Source organism: Podarcis gaigeae (assembly GCF_964106915.1).
Source record: "Podarcis gaigeae genome assembly, chromosome: 2".
Taxonomy (NCBI): Eukaryota; Metazoa; Chordata; class Lepidosauria; order Squamata; family Lacertidae; genus Podarcis; species Podarcis gaigeae.
Window position 1 is genome coordinate 32,526,124 of NC_139679.1, and position 18,611 is coordinate 32,544,734.

The window sequence follows — 18,611 nt, forward strand, 5'->3', positions numbered from 1 at the left end:
GATTAAAATGAAAATCCCCACAGGAAGTGCCACAGGAATAACAGCCCCTAGCTATTTAATTTCACTATGGACAAAATGGAAACTTTGAAGGAGGAGAGAACATTCATTTCCTTTTCATTTTTTTTTTTTAAGAGGTCTTCCTTAAGACTGATATTTAGCCATACTACTATACGACTGTTCTAACAAAAGGGGTGTTGCACAGGTGTTGCAAAGAAAGAAAGAAAGAAAGAAAGAAAGAAAGAAAGAAAGAAAGAAAGAAAGTAAGTCCTGGCATATGTACTTTATTGCAATTACAGTTTCCAAGGCGTTGCAATCTTAAGAGAACAGCTCTTCAGAACTGGGTTGTGAAAATTCTGATATGCCTATAGATGGCTTAACGCTTTTCTGTGGTAAGGAGAAATCTGGATTAAATGTTGTAGTTTTTTAAGTATGTGCAGGCATTTGATGATGATACCATGTGAACAGTGCACAAAAAAGGGGTGTGCATGAGCAGTACAGTTTTTGCAATAGTGTTTTTGTCTGGAAGTACCCTAATGCTACTGGCCAGAATGATGGGATGCAGAAGAGAACCTTTAAGGAAACTGATTGTTCCTCTGCTCCTCAGGTGTTTCAGCAGGTTCTTCAACACAAGACTACTTTGACAAACTATGTGGTATTGCAAGCAAGTTCTACAAGTCAATAAGCAACACACACATATCAGTGTATGGAACCCGTGGCCCTCCAGATGTTGCTGGGCTCCATCTCCCACCGGACCCAGCCGATATGGTCAGTAGTCAAGGATTATGGGAGTTGTAGTCCAGAAACAACTGGAGAACCACAGGTTCTACACCTTATTATCCAACAATGCCCTTCCCCACAGCCAAGATCCATGTTTCCCTCTGTGTACAGGGGTATTGCCTAAAATATTATGCTGGCTCCTGAAACCTTTGAGCCTGGCACCAAGGGATTTGAGAATACATTTCAGCCTTGAGCATTTATGCGAGGAAATTTGTTTGAGGACCTCTCTGTACAATCACTGGACGTGTGTTTTAACTCCAGTTTAGCCATACATGTCTATTCATTTTGTGAAGCACCTACGCACAACACTACAATGTAAGCGTAACATGAGCTTTTCCTTTGGGGGATATAACTCTGTAGGTGTTCGCTGTTTAGATAGATAGATAGATAGATAGATAGAGGGATGTACATTTGAATAAGGGTGAAAGATACCTGCATTGCAAGGAACAGGACTAGATCATCCTCATTGTCCCTTCCAACTCTACAAGTCTATGATTCTGTAATTCTAAGTGTGCACATAATGGCCATATATAAAAAGCTCCCATAATGATAGCAACAAGGAAGCGCTTCTATGCCACACTTCAGCACTGGAGCATTGGGACATGCACCCACAGGAAGACAGAGCGTGCCTTGCTAGCCCAGCATCCTGTTTCAGCCACATGTTTTTGGGAAGCCCACAAGCAAGGCATGAAGTCATCAGCTGTTGTTTGTCCCACCCCAGTAGTTGCTGCCCAGAGGTACACTGCCACTGATCAAGGAGGTTCCATTTAGCTATCGTGGCTTACAGCCGTCACTAGATCTGTCCTCCACGAATTTAACACCAGATGATCTAACGGCTGAGAGTGCCTTAGGAGACCTAATTGAAAGAATGCTTCCTTCTCGCCTCCAAATGCCAAAATAAAATAAAATGATTCTTAACATGGTTTGGCTGAGCAACTAATTAAATGGAAAGGAGCAGAGGTGAGAAATTGTGTTGTCACCAGTTGCACATAATAGGTGCAGTGTGTGTGATACCAGTGCAATCTCAATACACACCCTCCTATCTACAGAAGATAGGAGCCTTTGTAATGTGTGTTTCCCGGAAGAAAAATAATGTACTTTGCTCAGAAATTGCAACTTCCTTATCACAAAACACGGGTGAACAATCTACTACAAAACAAGTGGGAAACACACACAAATGGAATTCACATGCACACACCCAGACTGCTGTTGTTCTTTCCAGGAAGGTAACATCTTAAACACTGGGGGGAAGCCTCAGATAAAATCATTCATTATATTTAGCACAGCTTTATCCTACGCCTTAAAGGCAAAATTAGATTTTCTTGCATGTTTTTAATCCTACATTAAGCTTGGGGCAGTGTACACTGTTCTCTAAATTACTCACCCTATATTTTATTCTTACAACAACCTTGTGAGGTAGGCCAGAGTAAGAACGGATAATTAGCCCTATGGTCACTCGGGGAACTGCATGTCTGAATGACAATTTGAACCTGTGTTTCCTTAGCCCTAATCTGACGCTCTAAACTTTACACTACATGTATTTGGGATGTATTTGGAAAGGGCTGTAATCTACAAGAGTCCAAACACAAGACGAAAGATCTTGTTCTGCCAGTCAGCTCACAATAACATCTGTCAAGAAAGCCAGACAAAGTGTGCAAAGTACTTCTTGTTCCTCTGGTCCTAGGTTTACTCCAGAGAAAGTGGAAAAGCCATCACCTACCCTATCCCTATACTAATTTAGGGCACGTCCAGACTGTCACTATTTGGGGGTGGGATTCAATCTCACACTGGCAGATTCAGGTTGCCCAATTATACTTGATAGAGAAATCATGCACAGAAACCCGCTTCCCCAAAAGACCAGACCTTTTGCGATAAGGAACATGAAGACTAACATGTGCTTTGATGCAACATCATCTAACTTCCTCACAAACAAATCAGATTGAATGCTCGTTAACTAGCCTGCATCATCTAATCGGCCTGCAATCAAATCAGGACGAATGCTCAATAAATAGGTTGTTGCCCGGAAAGTCTTGTAATGAATGTGAGGACAGGCCCTACTAGAAAGCCTCTGCACCTTCGCAAGGGTCTGTGTGGCTTTGCTCTCGTTCTGATTGGTTCAGGAGGAAGAGATGTGGGTTGAGTTCCTGATGGGCACCCTTCTCTCCTGTTGCAAAGTGGGAGCAGGACCTCAGGCACCCTTGCTTACTCCCAAAAGCTTTTAATGAGTGCATGGGAGACACGTAGGCTGTGTACACACCATACCTGTAAAGCACATGACTTTCCCCATAAGAATCCTGGGAAATGCAGCTTTACCTCTTGCAAAGCTACCATTTCCAGCACCCTTAACAAACTACAATTTCTAGAGTTCTTCAGGGGAAGTCATGAACTTTAAATGTATGGTGTGTACACATCCCTGGTGGTTTGGAACAGCTGGAAAGTGGTGAGTGAGACTGGACTGTGTGCTGCTGCCAGCATACCCTGTACCCTGTCCTGCCCCCCATATCAGACCCTCCAAGTGTCCCTATTTTCCAGGGACAGTCCTGGACTTACAGAAGCTGTCCTGGTTTCCGATTTGATCCCAGAATGTCCTGCTTTCTCTTAGGACATCCCTATTTTCATTGGAGAAATGTTGGAGGGTATGGAGTTGTGCAACCCCCAAGCCAAGAAGATAAGTGCAACCTTTAGAAGACATCTGAAGGCAGCCCTGTATAGGGAAGTTTTTAAATGTTTAATGTTTTATTATATGTTATATGTTTTTATATATGTTGGACGCTGCCCAGAGTGGCTGGGGCAACCCAGTAAGATGGATGGGGTACAAATAATAATAACAATAATATTGACTGGGACCTCCCTATTTTCACAGGAGAAATATTGGAGGGTATGCCATATCCCACCTTGTGGAGCCTGTAATTGTATGCAGTTTACTGCCTTACTGGTCACCCCCTGCCTTTTTAAGCCTCCCCTCCCTCTCCCTCCCCTTTCACTGCCACTCACCCAGGTGCTAGCACGCCTTTTCTCCCCAGGCCCTTCTCTTTGCCTTGCCCAGCCAACATTTACAGGCTGGTGAAGTTACCAGGAAAGAAGGTACAAGTAGGGCGGGATAGGTTTGTGGTTCAGCAGTGCTGACTGTGTTCCCAAGCCTGGGCCCAGTAACGGGAAGTGGCTATTCTCAGTGACAGTAAATCAGATCGGCAAGATTAGAGGCCTCTTGCTGCCTAATCATGAGCCACTTGGGCAGGAGGACAACTTACTGGAACTGGGAGGAAATAAAAGCAATAAATAAAGCATGACTGTTAACATCTGGCCCTTGCCACGGGGTGAGATGTAGCTGTAGGATGGGTTGTTTATGGTTCATTCACTGACTTTATAGGGCTCCATGGTACAAGGGGGGCAAGAGAGCAGGAGCAGCAAGGAGTGATTCTTTGTGCCAAAGTGTGTGCTTTTCAAGGGTGCAGGCAGACACAGAAAAGTACCCGATGTACACATATGTGGTTGTATGTTAATAACATTGACCCACCCCAGGGAGGTCTTACCGTACAGAGAGGCAAGCCAAGGAAGTGGGCAGAGCAGGTAAATAAGAGGGGCAGTCTGGATTCTGCGGGAAAAGCTGATCTACATTCATTTGCATTGTGTTGATCTTGTCCCGGTTCCAAACGGCCTATAGATCTCAAAGAACAAGACATCATGCGTCAACCACAAAGAGGAGGAGGTTTATGGAGCTCATAAAACACATTTTATGCAGTTACGCTGGGAGTTGGGGTCAGCTCTGCCGTGAAGGCTTGTCACTACAAGCGAGATTGGACCAATCTTCCCAGCAACAGAGTTCATATCTCTGACTTCCTTCCTGGTAGCGGCTGGGGAAGCATTTTAAACATATACGTACACACATCTTTTTTTCGCAAAATGGGCCAAACTAGCCTCTCATCCAGCGATGAGGCAAGCCTGTGGATCCTTTTCCAATAACCATTTGGCAGACTACCCGCTGGCAGTGTCTCAGCCATGGCCAGGAGAAGGCCGTAGCCAGGAATATGAGGACTGACTGAAGGAGGAGACTGAAATAATACCCCAGTATCACAGAAAGCAGAGTAATTAAACTTCAGTGACATGCGTAGCCTCACCTCATCTCCAGTTGAAACAAAGCCCATGCAATTGTTCAGTCATTTACTCTGTGGAGTTGCAGGCGGCCCACTTATTCCATTCTCTCTCTGTCTTATCCATCCATGGCCTCATACCCCATCAACAGTGCAACTTTACATCAGCTTTGGCCCTGGTACAAGAAATTTCCCTCCTACTGACTTCAATGGGTTTAAAAGTAATTATTGAAACCTGTGCAAGATTTTATCACAGGTTTGAAGTCCTGCTGTGCATAATGCGAATGTGTGATGGGGCAGGTGAACAATATTATGATTCTATCTCTGGCTACAAAGATACAGATTCTGTCTCTGCCCGACTGTGAGGCACCTGGGCAGAAATGAAAAGAAATAACAATGCAAGGAGACTGCAATTCTTGTTCATTTTAAAATGCGGGGCACAGGTCCCCTCAAGTCCGGGGTCATTGATGCAATAAGGGTTTTATGGTCGTTTGGGCAGGCTGTTTAAAAATTATGAACACTCACCATATTCCGTGCCTCAGATGAATGCTTTGTCCCATTGGTGGCATGATTTCTGACTTGATGGGATTTGGGGAAGTTAGGGGTGGGGTGGGGAGTTGCCTCTGCAAAAACAACGCGAATTCAGAAAAGTCCATTATTGATTCTCAGTGCCACCCTACGCATGCCTAGCTGGAAGTAAACGCTACTGGGTTCAATTAGATTATTAGACACACTCCCAGCCAGGTTAACTGCAGCCGGTCAGGAGTCTAAACAGGAGTGCAACTGCTGGCGGAGCGGTGCCTGCGTGCCTTTTTGGTAACATTTCTTCTTTTAAATCCCCAGGCTTGCCACTCGGGGGGGGGGGCGACAATGTTCCATTGCCTCGGCTGAACCAGACGCCCAAAGGCAGGTGGTGGAGGAAGGAAACATGCGTACGCTGTTACTATAGAGATAAGGGGCATGGACGGACTACAACACCCAGCGTGCCTGAGGAGGGAGATACTTCCGGAAAGCCTGCCATTGGCTCCAATCTGAAGACGTCACCAGTGTGCGGATGACGCTACTCAGCCTGCCCTGAACCGCCAATGAGCGCTCAGGGGAAGGGGGGGGGAATGTCGCTCCTTCTGCGCGAGGGAAAATTGAATGACCGGTGCCTTAAATGTAGTGGCCCTTTGATAGCTCATTTGGGAGAGCATAAGACTCTTAATCTCAGGCTTGTGAGTTCGAGCATCACGTCGAGCAAAAGATTCCTGCATTGCAGGGGGTTGGACCAGAGGATCCTTGTGGTCCCTTCCAACTCTACAAATCTATGATTCTAGACACAAACAAACTTTCGTATCGGAGCCCTGCTTGTATAAATAATCATTTAAACGTTTCCATTGTTTCTGAATTAAAATTCTAGACTAACCTTGTGAAGAATACAGAGAACATAAAGATTTGATTGATTGTGAAAGAATCTAAGGAAGGGAAATGATTGAAGAATGCGAGTAAGACAACTAAGAGACGTGTAGTGAATGCGGTGGAAGTCTTTTATATAATTTTAACTAAGATTTATATATTGCACTAACTGAAGCAAGAATTTGGTAATATTCCAGGTTATGAAAAGTATTTTTTCTCTTTTTTGGGTCTTTTTTATATATTTTTTTTACTTTTACTTTTCTTTTTATTATTTTTCATTTTGGAAAATATGTATATAGGTGTGTTTACAGTGTTATGTATTGTTCTTTGTTTTTCTTTTTTTAATTTCTATTTTTTGAAAAATGTAATTTAAAAAATTAATTAAAATTATTATTCTGTGGGGGGGAGAGGGAGAGAACGGGGTTCGCCCGCTGCCACTTTCCTGATGGCGTCGTCGAGGGGAGGAAAGGGTTGGGTTGGCTGGAGGGCGGGAGAGGAGGAGCAGGACCACCCTTCCCCCCCCCAACTGGAACTGTCCGTCCTATGGCTTCTCACAATGCAGTTTCTCGCCTCCCCCAACCCGCACATGCTGCCATGCCATTTCTAAACCGGACTATAACTCCCCAAACGCCACGCGAACGGGGCAGAGAAAGATCCCGTCGCACTTGCTGTATTCCGCACTGGGACTACAACTCCCAAAACGCTGTGGGAACAGTGCAGAGCGAAATGCCGGCGCCCGAAGCATGCTGGGAGTTGTAGTCTGGCTTCTTAGGGGAAGAGCGTGCAGCTTTGGACTCTGCCCAGTTGGTGCTGGGCGGAAGAAGCGACGATGTCGCTGGTGTCGGCGCTGCAGACCGGGGGAGAAATGGTCAGGCGCGGAGGTCGTGCCCTCCTCTGCAAGGAGCTCCATGCCCGCATCTGCTCCTGCTGGGCTCCCGCTACTCCGCCTGCCACCAGCCAAGGCGGGGAAGCCTATGCACCGAGCAGCTGCAAGGCTGGTTGCCCTGGGTTCAGCAGCGATTCCTGCCAGCCCAGTGGCTGGTGCAGGCAGCCAGGGGCTATTCTGTCTCGGTTTTCTCGCAGGCGGTGGGGCGTGGGCACCACCCTGGCGCCCTCGGGGCACGGTTACCGCAGCCAGATATCGAAAGCTTGCATGCATCAACTCAGACCGTGCCAGGGACTTGGTGCTTGCCTGGTCCTCCCACGCTGTTGGTACCAGGGTGTTGACACCTTTATGAGCCGAAAGGGTTCGTGTCAAACCTTTTGCAGCAACTTAGCCCACCCAAGCTCTACTCGCCAGTCTCTTAGTGCCAGCCTCAGGTCACCTTGGCTTATGAAGATCTTGTTAAGGACATACAGCCAGTCAGTCACTGGGCAACATTGTGCCAGTCTACCTTGGTGGCCCAAGCAGCCGGCTTCTTCCCTTGTCCCCGCTCCAAGAGTGGGCAAGCATAGTTACCATGCCAGTCGCCCAGCAGGGACTGAGTGCCACGTGGTGGATCTGCGCAGTGACACTGTGACTCAGCCGAGCCCCAAGATGAGGCAAGCTATGGCCCAGGCAGAGGTGGGGGATGATGACTACGGGGAGGACCCCACGGTCAATGGTGAGTCTGGGTGAAAAGGGGCATCTCCCCAGGGCAGTAAGGCTCTGCAAAGGGATCCATGCTGCCATAGGCTGGGGTGCAGCTGTGCCTAATGCTGTGAAGCAAGGCTGCTCATTTTCAAGACCCAGCTGTAAAACAATGGCACTGTGAATATCAGATATTTATTTTTGTTATTTATTCTTCTTATTAAATTGGTATAGTGCCCTTCATGGGACGCGGGTGGCGCTGTGGGTTAGACCACAGAGCCTAAGACTTGCTGATCAGAAGACCGGCAGTTCGAATCCCCACGACGGAGTGAGTTCCTGTTGCTCGGTCCCTGCTCCTGCCAACCTAGCAGTTTGAAAGCACAAAGTGCAAGTAGATAAATAGGTACCACTGTGGCGGGAAGGTAAACAGCGTTTCCGTGCGCTGCTCTGGTTCGCCAGAAGCGGCTTATTCATGCTGGCCACATGACCCGGAAGCTGTACGCCAGTTCCCTCGGCCAATAAAGTGAGATGAGCGCCACAACACCAGAGTCGGTCACGACTGGACCTAATGGTCAGGGGTCCCTTTACCTTTACCTTTATACTGCCCTTCATCCAAAGATCACAAGGCGATTCGCAACATAAAAATACAATACCTTCGAGGGAAAATGTTGCATTTGGAGGGGAGCAGATGGAAAGAGCCGCCCTGAATATTTTATGGAAAGACAGGCTCTACACCTGGATTTTGTTTATTGTCATATAATATATAGTTTCCTGTGGCTTTAAGGGCCAGTGTTGGCTGCTGGGTGTCTGTCTCCATGAAGAATTAATCTAAGCTCCATGGGTGATTTTAACGTGCCTAGTCTGCAAATGCTTGTGCCATAATAAAATCGTTAGCCTTTGAAGTGTCACAAGTCATTTTGCTGTTGTTTTTAAGAGACTACCCCTCTGGAAATTGCCCCAAACTTGTCTGAAAGGAACTTGTTCATGGGAATAATATTCAGTCCACTTATGTTTTGCTTATGTTACTGACTGAAATATTTGGGGGATGTATGTAAAATAATGGGACGCGGGTGGCGCTGTGGGTAAAACCTCAGCGCCTAGGACTTGCCGATCACATGGTCGGCAGTTTGAATCCCCGCGGCGGGGTGCGCTCCCGTTGCTCAATCCCAGCGCCTGCCAACCTAGCAGTTTGAAAGCACCCCCGGGTGCAAGTAGATAAATAGGGATCGCTTGCGGGAAGGTAAACGGCGTTTCCGTGTGCGGCTCTGGCTCGCCAGAGCAGCGATGTCACACTGGCCACGTGACCCAGACGTGTCTGCGGACAGCGCTGGCTCCTGGCCTATAGAGTGAGATGAGCGCACAACCCTAGAGTGTGTCAAGACTGGTCCGTACGGGCAGGGGTACCTTTACCTTTACCTTTATGTAAAATAAACCCATTGCCAAAACGTGATGCTGATCATTATATATATATATATTAAAAGCCAAGAGAGGCTTCAGCAACCTGGAGTAGGAGGTGTTAAAATTCAAATATCCTGATTCTGTGAACAGGCTCACAGTAGTGAATTTCTGACATCACACCCACACACCCTATGCACTATCTGAAACTTGAGGGTGGCTTCTTCTTGTCCTTGTGTTCTTATTTCCCTCTTCAGAACTGCAGAAAGTAGTGGCTGATCTCCTTGGAATGGAAGGGGCCTTGTTTGTTCCCACAGCCACCATGGCAAACCTCATTGCTGGTAAGTCTTATAAGAAGCAATCGGAGCTGATTTCCCTTGCAGCCCCTCGTACCACCACCATCCTGTTCTGGAAGGTCCCCCAACTCTTTGGAGTTGATTGGGTGGGAGCGGTGCCGTGGTGATCCCCTCTTCTCCCATTGGCAGATGCCTCCACTGGATCAGAGCCCTTATTTACACCAGTCATATAAATACATATGTGCTCTGCCTATAACTTTAATGCCCTCTGTTTTATTATTATGTAATTAAACCAAAACAAAAAAAATTCCTTCCAGTAGCACCTTAAAGACCAACTAAGTCAGTTCTTGGTATGAGCTTTCGTGTGCATGCACACTTCATACCAAGAACTGACTTAGTTGGTCTTTAAGGTGCTACTGGAAGGAATTTTTTTTGTTTTGACTATGGCAGACCAACACGGCTACCTATCTGTAACTGTAATTAAACCACAGAGCCTAGGACTTGCCGATCAGAAGGTCGGCGGTTCAAATCCCTGCGACGGGGTGAGCTCCCGTTGCTTGGTCCAGCTCCTGCCCACCTAGCAGTTCAAAAGCACGAAGTGCAAGTAGATAAATAGGTACCGCTCTGGCGGGAAGGTAAATGGCGTTTCCATGCGCTGCTCTAGTTCGCCAGAAGCGGCTTAGTCATGCTGGCCACATGACCTGGAAGCTGTACGCCGGCTCCCTCAGCCAATAAAGCGAGATGAGCACCACAACCCCAGAGTTGGTCATGACTGAACCTAACGGTCAGGGGTCCTTTTACCTTTACCTAAGTCTCCTTGTAAGGGCTATGCCCTAAGACTCAGTCATAAAAAAACCCACAAATAGCCCCACCTACCCCTGAATGAAGCTATCAGGAGAGAGAGTTTCATTTTGGGAATTGTTCTAGTTCTGTTTTCATTATTTCAGTTATTATTTATAAAATCAGTGGCAGGGACTTTGTGGCCCTCTAAATGTTGCAAGACTCCCAGTGTGGCATAACAGAGTATTGGACTATGACCTGGGAGACCAGGGTTCAAATCCTCACTCAGTCATGAATCTCACTGGGTGGCCTTGGGCCAGTCACCTTCTCTTAGCCTAACCTACCTCGCATGGTTGTTGTTAGGATGAAATAGGGAGGAGAACCACGTACACCACCTTGAGCCCGTGGGTCAGGGATGATGGGAGTTGTAGTTCAACACCTTCTGGAGGGCCACAGAGTTACCAGCATTGATGGCAGTACAGCTCCATCAGTGTACAAGAAAAATATACACCCTCAACCGTCTGCCTAAGAGGCTTTCTCTAGCCTTAGAATTAGTAGGCAAAACATTTTTGACTGTGAGATGAGAGCTCCTAACGGCTGCACTCTTAAAAGGTGCTGGAGAGATTGGAATAAGCGTTACTGACTGCTTCAGCTCAGGGATCTCCTAGCAGTGATGAAAACAGGCAGCCTGGTTAGCTCAGTTGGTTAGAGCATGGTGCTGATAGTTGCTAAGGTTGCAGGTTCGAGCCCCATATGGGACAGCTGCATATTCCTGAATTGCAGTGGGTTGGACCTGAGGGTCCCTTCCAACTCTTTTGGTTGTTAGTCGTGTCCAACTCTTCGTGACCCCATGGACCAGAGCACACCAGGCACTCCTGTCTTCCACTGCCTCCCGCAGTTTGGTCAAACTCATGTTAGTAGCTTCGAGAACACTGTCCAGCCATCTTGTCCTCTGTCGTCCTCTTTTCCTTGTGCCCTCAATCTTTCCCAACATCAGGGTCTTTTCCAGGGAGTCTTCTCTTCTCATGAGGTGGCCAAAGTACTGGAGCCTCAGCTTCAGGATCTGTCCTTCCAGTGAGCACTCAGGGCTGATTTCCTTCAGAATGGATACGATTGATCTTCTTGCAGTCCATGGGACTCTCAAGAGTCTCCTCCAGCACCATAATTCAAAAGCATCAATTCCTCAGTGATCAGCCTTCTTGATGGTCCAGCTCTCACTTCCATACATCACTACTGGGAAAACCATAACTTTAACTATATGGACCTTTGTTGGCAAGGTGATGTATCTGCTTTTTAAGATGCTGTCTAGGTTTGTCATTGCTTTTCTCCCAAGAAGCAGGCATCTTTTAATTTCGTGACTGCTGTCACCATCTGCAGTGATCATGGAGCCCAAGAAAGTAAAACTCTACATTATATATTTGTGGAGGGGATAACTCTGACAGATTCATCCTCATTTTCTCTTGCCATCTGACTCTTAGTTCTGTGTTTCCCCTGTCCCCACTATAGACCCCCCAGTTCTCACCCTTGTCCTCTCTTACCATAGTCATGTGCCACTGTCGCAGGCGAGGGGCGCAGCTCCTGCTTGGGAGGGAGTCCCACATCCATGTGTTTGAACACGGAGGGATTGCGCAGGTAAGTGATGCTGGGAGGGGACCCGGAAGCGCCGGCCACTGTGCCTCTTTCTACCCATATTCCATCTCAAAAACGAGGAACCAGAGACATAGCAAAGGTCATGTACTTACAGCTGCCAAGGCAAACGTGGCCACAGTCTCGCAAAGGGGCCATGAGGACGCAGCTGTCCAGGTCTTTACTCAAACCTTGGCCAGAGGAGTGAGAAGCCTGGTGATGTGCTTCCCTCTAGTGGCCATTAGCACAAGCTGCACCCTCTTCTCCTTGGATAGTAGCAGTTCCCGACTTCATGCACAAGTGTCTGTGCTCAGCTCAAAATAACAGTGTGAAGATTGTTCCATTACTAAAGGACCAAATAGGAAATTGTCTTCCCCTTTCGTTCTAATGATTTGCCTTGTTACCTCCTATGATGTTTTTTTTTTAGCTGACCCCCCAGAATGCTTGCATGTTATGCCTGCAAATACCTTCTCAGAAAAGTCTTTTCCACTAAGCTTTTGAAACGAACTCACTGATCCACTGTTGAGAATTGGAGATTATAAGCACCCGGTGTCTTATTCTTAGAGCCCTGGATTTTCTCTGCTGGTAATTTAGAAGGAGCTGGAACCCTGGGCACAGGAGATTAAGCTAGGTGATGTTGATTCCTTCTAGGTATGGGATATTTATTGACTCCTCATGCCTCGCCCCCCACCGACAGATGCTTTAGTGATTTGTCCCTTTGTTATACTTTGCAACGCTTCCGTTGCTGCAATGCCAGTGCATGGGTTTTGAATTCAATTGATCCAACCAAGGGATTTCCCCCTTGTGAGTAGAAAGCTATTTGCGGTCCTTGCATGAATCAGTATTTACAGGAAGCTGCCTTGTGGATTCTAACACTTTCTGCATTATCAGCAGGTTGCCCCATTTTCTGTTCTTCCATATGCTTAGCACGGATTGCGGTGTGTCTCTGGCACTCAGATCCTGAATCAGTGGTCCCAATGACCGCAGCAGGACTTAAATATATTTAATGCATTTTAGAACCTAGACACAAGACTAACATGCTATGACTTCTGCCTTTAGATGTGAGCACAACACAAAAATTGCAAAGCAACATTTTGGGTTGAGGTTGCTTGCACCTCCAAAACTACTACTTCTGTGTATTAATCCATTTAAATAATCCCAAGCTTCAGTCCTCCTAACTTTCCAAAACACTTATTGGCAGCACTTGCCTCTGCCTCCTGTCAGCTCCCCCCATAAGTCTCCTGCCCACCTAGGCAGCCCAAACACAACCTCTCTGCCTTCCAGTGCAAGGCTAGGCTTGTTTGCTCTGAATTAAGCCCCGCCTTGTTCAATGGGGATATAATTGCAGCTTTCGTTTTGCTTGATCAGGAAGCATCAGGATTTTTCTTGACCAATCAGTTCGCCTTCTCAAAGGTTCTGAAGTGTCTGTTCCCTGCTGTGATAAGAATTTTAAGGTCTTAGATATATAATAAATGTTCATAAATGAACCAGCCAAGCACATACATAGATCAGCACAGGAAGATCAACCTGAAACCATTTCTGATTCCCAAACTGACCAAATGTTTTGTCTGCAAGGTCAAAGGAAAATGGAAAAGCCTCCCCATTTACTTTTCCTTCACAAATCCTGTCTTAAGGGTATGTCTGTGTTTGAATAGGGTGAGCCTGTGACCTGGCTCAGGAACTAAGTATTTATCATTACAAAAGACTGGCAAGGCTCCCCAGGGTATCCAATCAAGTGAACATTAACAGGTAACCTGTCAGATGAGATAAACAACGCACTCAGATTTCTGCTGTAGACTGCTTTTTCTGTGATGTACGTATGATGTATGGAGGGGTGGTCTTGAGCTGCAGGGTAGGGAATTTAAAATGTCTATATAAGGGCAGCCACACTTTTGTTCTGGATTCCTCCTCCCTTCCTGCATGTGAGGGGAGCACCCTGTTGCAACAGATCAATAAAGATCAGGTGTACTAGCTGCTTTGCATCTCAATATTCTCTGGTTGGCCTCTGTTATTTTCTCCTACCAATAGGGAACCTACGTAAGGACTCTATATGGGCTCTTGGATACCCCATAAGGGTTAAGGGCAGATTTTTGTTTACAACACTACAAGACCAGATGGCTTCACTATCACAAACAGCCAGGGGCCGTGGCTCGTTCGAATAGGTTGCATATGTGCTTGTGCCTTTCCATAAAGAACTTGGTTTTCAACCAAATTGGGAACCACATGTTTATTCACCATAAACAGCATCAGAGTTAATGTAAAAGCTTTTATCAGCATGAGGCATTTACCATGTACAGGCTTTGCCTGAGGCCACCCACCCACTTTGTTCTCACCCAGGTGGCGGGAGTCCATTCAGAGGCATTACAGGACCTGCCCAACGGGACCATCAATCTGGATGAACTGGAGCAGAAGATCCAGCGGGCCCACCAAAGCCAGTACCACCCCCGCCCTGAGCTCATTTGCCTCGAGAACACGCACAGCTCGGCCGGGGGAAGGGTGCTGCCCCTTAAGTACCTGCAAGAGGTGAGTACCATGAGTCATTCATCCAGTCTTAACCCAACTGACTGGGAGAGCCTGGATAGCTCAGCAGGTTAGAGCGTGGTGCTGATGATGCCAAGGTTGCAGGTTCAGTCCCCATATGGGACAGCTGCGTATTCCTGCATTGCAGGGGGCTGGAGACGAGATGATCCTCAGGGTCCCTTTCAACCCTACGATTCTATGACTCTTTCAGAAAACCCAGTAGCCTTTTCGTTGTGGTGGGTGTTGTGAGCAATAGCGGCTATGGTAGCAGGAATAACATTTTATTCATTCAAGTACTTTCAGCGTTTGTATTTATTTATCAATATTTTAAATAGTTGTGTTTATTTATACAATAAATAAAACTTTTTAAAAAATGTTGCAGTGTATCTCGACTCCACCCAAAATGCATGCATGCATGTGTAGTGGAGGGTGGAGGGTTTTTTCCCCCACCCCCACTTTTCACCTTAATCCACACTTCTAGTATGTTTCCTCTTGGCTTCCCCACCCTTATCTCTTTCCTTCTCCCACCCCTACTGTCACCCTTAAGCTGGCACATCTACATTTGGTAAAGCCCCGGAAATTCATAGGTCCTTGTCAGGCCATTTTGGGAGGTTTTAGTCATACCTCTATACTTAGGGAGGGTATCTCTAGATATGTATCGACCCTATTTTAGCGAGTGGGGGGGCTCCTTGTGCGCCACCCAAGTTTGTTATTACAGGAAGCGATGATGATAAAGACCCCCAACTTAGCACCCCTTGTCTGGGCTCAAGGACACTGAGCAATCTCTTCTGATCATAGGAGCCTGCCTACCAGCAGTAACCCCAGATTGTCTTTTAGTTTTCTCGCGGAGCAGTGGCCCTGATCTCCACATAAAGCAGAACCTGCAATGTCCCTAAGAAAGGCCACCAGCTCTGGGACGTCTTCCTCTCTGCCTGTCGCAAGCCTTGTAAGTCAGGCTTCTTCAACCTCGGCCCTCCAGATGTCTTGAGACTACAATTCCCATCATCCCTGACCACCGGTCCTGCTAGCTAGGGATCATGGGAGTTGTAGGCCAAAAAAAACATCTGGAGGGCCGAGGTTGAGGAAGCCCACTTTAAGCTGTTTGTTGAGCTCCATTCTCTACACAGGTGCACCAGGTAGCCCAGCGATACGGGCTGCAGATTCACATGGATGGCGCCAGGGTGCTTAACGCCGCCGTGGCCTTGGGAGTGCCGCCAGCTCATATCTCGCAGCACTGCAACTCCATCTCCCTGTGCCTCTCGAAGGTAGGTGGTTTCTGCTGTGACTCTGAACAGGGTGGATTTTGGGGAAGAGTGCAAGCACAGTACCTGCGAGGCTCACCTAACCGTGGGGACTTAGGAAGCTGAGCCAGACCCAGTGGCGTAGCGTGGGGGGTGCAAGGGGGGCCGGCCGCACCGGGCGCAACTTCGGGGGGGGGCGCGCTTGCTGCCTCCGGAGTCGCCTAGGAGCCGCTGCCTGCCATGCCGCCCTGGCTGCTTCAGCCGCGTCCGACAGCCCGCTCGAGGCTCCTTCCGGCCGGGTCTCCCGACGGGGCGCTGCGGGCGGAGGCTCCGGCACCAAGCGCCACACCGCCCAGGCTCGGGTCGCTGTCTGGACGCGCGCAGCCCGCCAAACGCGCCACCGGCGGCGAATGAAGCGCCCAGCCGGAGCCACCTGCGCTCTAGTGCCTGCGCGCCAAGACCGCCCACCCGCCCTGACGGGGCCCACCCACCTGCGCCGGAGGCCGGCCGAAGCACTGGCCCCAGAGGCGCCCCCTCCCCGCGCCAGAAAGAAGCCGCGTCGGGGCTAGCCGGGCCGGGGAGGGAGACCGAGAAGGCTGCGCCGCGACGCCCAAAGACGCGCATCTTGGCGCAAAGGGGCCTGCGGCACCCAGACGCGGAAGGGACCCTCTCCCCCTGACCCGCCACTGAACTGCAATTCCCAGCTCCCTTGGCAAATCCCAGTCCCCAATCCCCAAGATGCTTTATTTGAGGCAGGGGTCCTTTAATTGCAAAAACAACACCACGGAGGGCAGTAGTCACCACGGAGTTTGCCCCAGAGTAGAGCCGTCAGTATTAATGACCATGGTTAGGGGGTAGGGGGTGCAAGTTACTTGCCTTGCCCCGGGTTAGGGGGCGCAAATTACTTGCCTTGCCCCGGGTGCTGACAACCCACGCTACGCCGCTGGCCAGACCGCTGCTCCATCCAGCTCAGTATTGCCTACACTGACTGGCAGCGGCTCCCCAGGATTCCAAAAAGGGGTCCCTCGCAGCCCTTACCTGGGGACTGAGCCTGAGACCATCCACATGCAAAGCAGAACTGCAGTCCTTCCCTGGCAACGTGTTTGACACCTCTGCGATCTGTCTTTGGATTTGCAGCAGAACTTTGCAGCAGGATTCTAACAAAGCTAGTGGAAGGGGCTGTGCAAGAGCTTCTCCACGCAGAGTCCCTAGATGGGGGGCCAAGAGGTTTGGGATTCTCCGCAGCCTCCACACTGGCTAACCCCATCTTTTCTCTTTTCAATGACACAGGGTGTGGGAGCACCAGCCGGGGCACTTCTGGCTGGAAGCAGAGGGCTGATCACTGAAGCCTGGCGCATGCGGAAGCTCCTCGGAGGCGGGATGCGCCAGGCAGGGGTCCTGGCAGCCGCTGGCCTGGTTGGGTTGAGCCATGTGGAGGAGACGCTGAAGAGGGATCATCACAATGCCAGACACTTCGCCCAAGGTGCCTGTTCTGTGAGGCCGAGGGAGGGATTGATAGCGCCTAACCTCTGCTGGGGGGACGCGGGTGGCGCTGTGGATTAAATCACAGAGCCTAGGACTTGCTGATCAGAAGGTCGGCGGTTCGAATCCCTGCTACGGGGTGAGCTCCCGTTGCTTGGTCCCTGCTCCTGCCAATCTAGCAGTTCGAAAGCACGTCAAAGTGCAAGTAGATAAATAGGTACCGCTCTGGCCGGAAGGTAAATGGTGTTTCAGAGCACTGTTCTGGTTCGCCAGAAGCGGCTTAGTCATGCTGGCCACATGACCCCGAAGATGTACACCGGCTCCCTCGGCCAATAAAGCGAGATGAGCGCTGCAATCCCACAGTCGGTCACGACTGGACCTATTGGTCAGGGGTCCCTTTAACTTTTTAACCTCTGCTGGGCAATCGAGGCTCACCACTCCTTCGCTGACACAGGGTGCCCCCTTGAGCCAAGGCTCGGAGGGTATATTTCTCCAGCTCCTCCTATGCTAGGGTCAGCTTTCAGTTCAGATTTCAGCAGGCCAGCCCTCCCTGTTAGTGGGTGAGGATCTCTCCCAAGTCCCAGTCCACCCACCCATTTATCCTGTTGTTCGATAACTTATCCCCACTCGCCATTTTAAACCTCAAAAGTGTTTTCCCGTTACAGGTGCCTTTGCCCTGGGCTCGCCTCTCTGCTCCGTAAACCCCACCACCGTGGAGACTAACATCGTCATGGCAACCGTCTCAGCTCCCGGGCTGACCCCAGCCAAGCTGTGTGAGCTGTTGGAGGCCGTGAGTGAGGAGGAGGTGGCCGCCACAGGCCAAGCCGTCAGTGTGAGGCTTTTCCCGTGGGGCGAGCGTTGCCTGCGCGCCGTCTGGCACTGCGACATCTCCCTCCGAGACACGCAGCTGGCTGAGGGCAAGTGGCGCTTTGTCCTGGGCAAGTGAGAGCAGCAAAGTGCCGGCATACCCTGAAGCCAGTCTGGCGGGCCAGAAGCCAAGTTGGCACGCAGGACGTCAGTCTGAAACAAGCCAAGGCGTGCTGAGAAGGCAAGCCTGTGATTGGTCAGCCCTGGCCTAGCTAAAGACGTGGTCCATGTGGCTCCAGCCCTGTCTGGCTCTACAGAGGAGAGAAACAGGCTTTGGCTTCCCAAGCCACCTGCTATGGGGGAACAGCAGTGGGAGAGCCTGCCCGTTTCCAGTATTCTGTTGCCAGACCAATGAAGCTGCGTCACTTCATGGCCTTGCAGGAAACAGGCCCAACATGGCTTCCACACACACCCCCTACAACCTTCCTGCATCCTGAGGGAATGGGGAGGGAGCTTTGTTTCCCAGGGATGCTCTGCTCTTCTTCTGTTCACACTAAGGGATACCTGCCAGCTACAACCTGTAGCTTTTAAGAAAAGGAGCCTGAGCTTGCTTTTTTATTTTTCCTCC

The 18,611-nt window shown here is 49.1% G+C and overlaps 2 protein-coding genes across 2 annotated transcripts in view; one reads left to right on the top strand and one right to left on the bottom strand.

Annotated features, from left to right (window-relative positions):
• Positions 1–5,602, bottom strand: part of PGS1 (phosphatidylglycerophosphate synthase 1) — a 131,903-nt gene extending 126,301 nt beyond the window's left edge. Inside the window, exons 1-2 of the mRNA XM_083727580.1 lie at positions 5,394–5,602; positions 4,311–4,435 (exon numbers count right to left, since the gene is read on the bottom strand). Coding sequence (XP_083583706.1) covers positions 4,311–4,435; positions 5,394–5,396 — 128 coding nt within the window. The 5' untranslated portion in view covers positions 5,397–5,602. The remainder of the gene's footprint in view (positions 1–4,310; positions 4,436–5,393) is intronic.
• Positions 5,603–6,921: 1,319 nt separating this feature from the next.
• On the top strand, positions 6,922–18,571 carry LOC310839152 (uncharacterized protein). Its single transcript, XM_083727581.1, has 7 exons — positions 6,922–7,870; positions 9,489–9,572; positions 11,851–11,939; positions 14,271–14,456; positions 15,581–15,718; positions 16,985–17,177; positions 17,842–18,571. Exons 1-7 carry the CDS (start codon positions 7,096–7,098, stop codon positions 18,120–18,122), a joined length of 1,746 nt encoding a protein of 581 aa, XP_083583707.1. The 5' UTR covers positions 6,922–7,095; the 3' UTR covers positions 18,123–18,571.
• Positions 18,572–18,611: the final 40 nt, after the last annotated feature.

Coding starts and splice junctions, on each gene's coding strand:
- LOC310839152 (XM_083727581.1), top strand. CDS start 7,096: ATGTCGCTGGTGTCGGCGCTGCAGACCGGGGGAGAAATGGTCAGGCGC. Junction 7,871..9,488: donor GGAGGACCCCACGGTCAATG/GTGAGTCTGGGT, acceptor TTCCCTCTTCAG/AACTGCAGAAAGTAGTGGCT. Junction 9,573..11,850: donor CATGGCAAACCTCATTGCTG/GTAAGTCTTATA, acceptor CTCTTACCATAG/TCATGTGCCACTGTCGCAGG.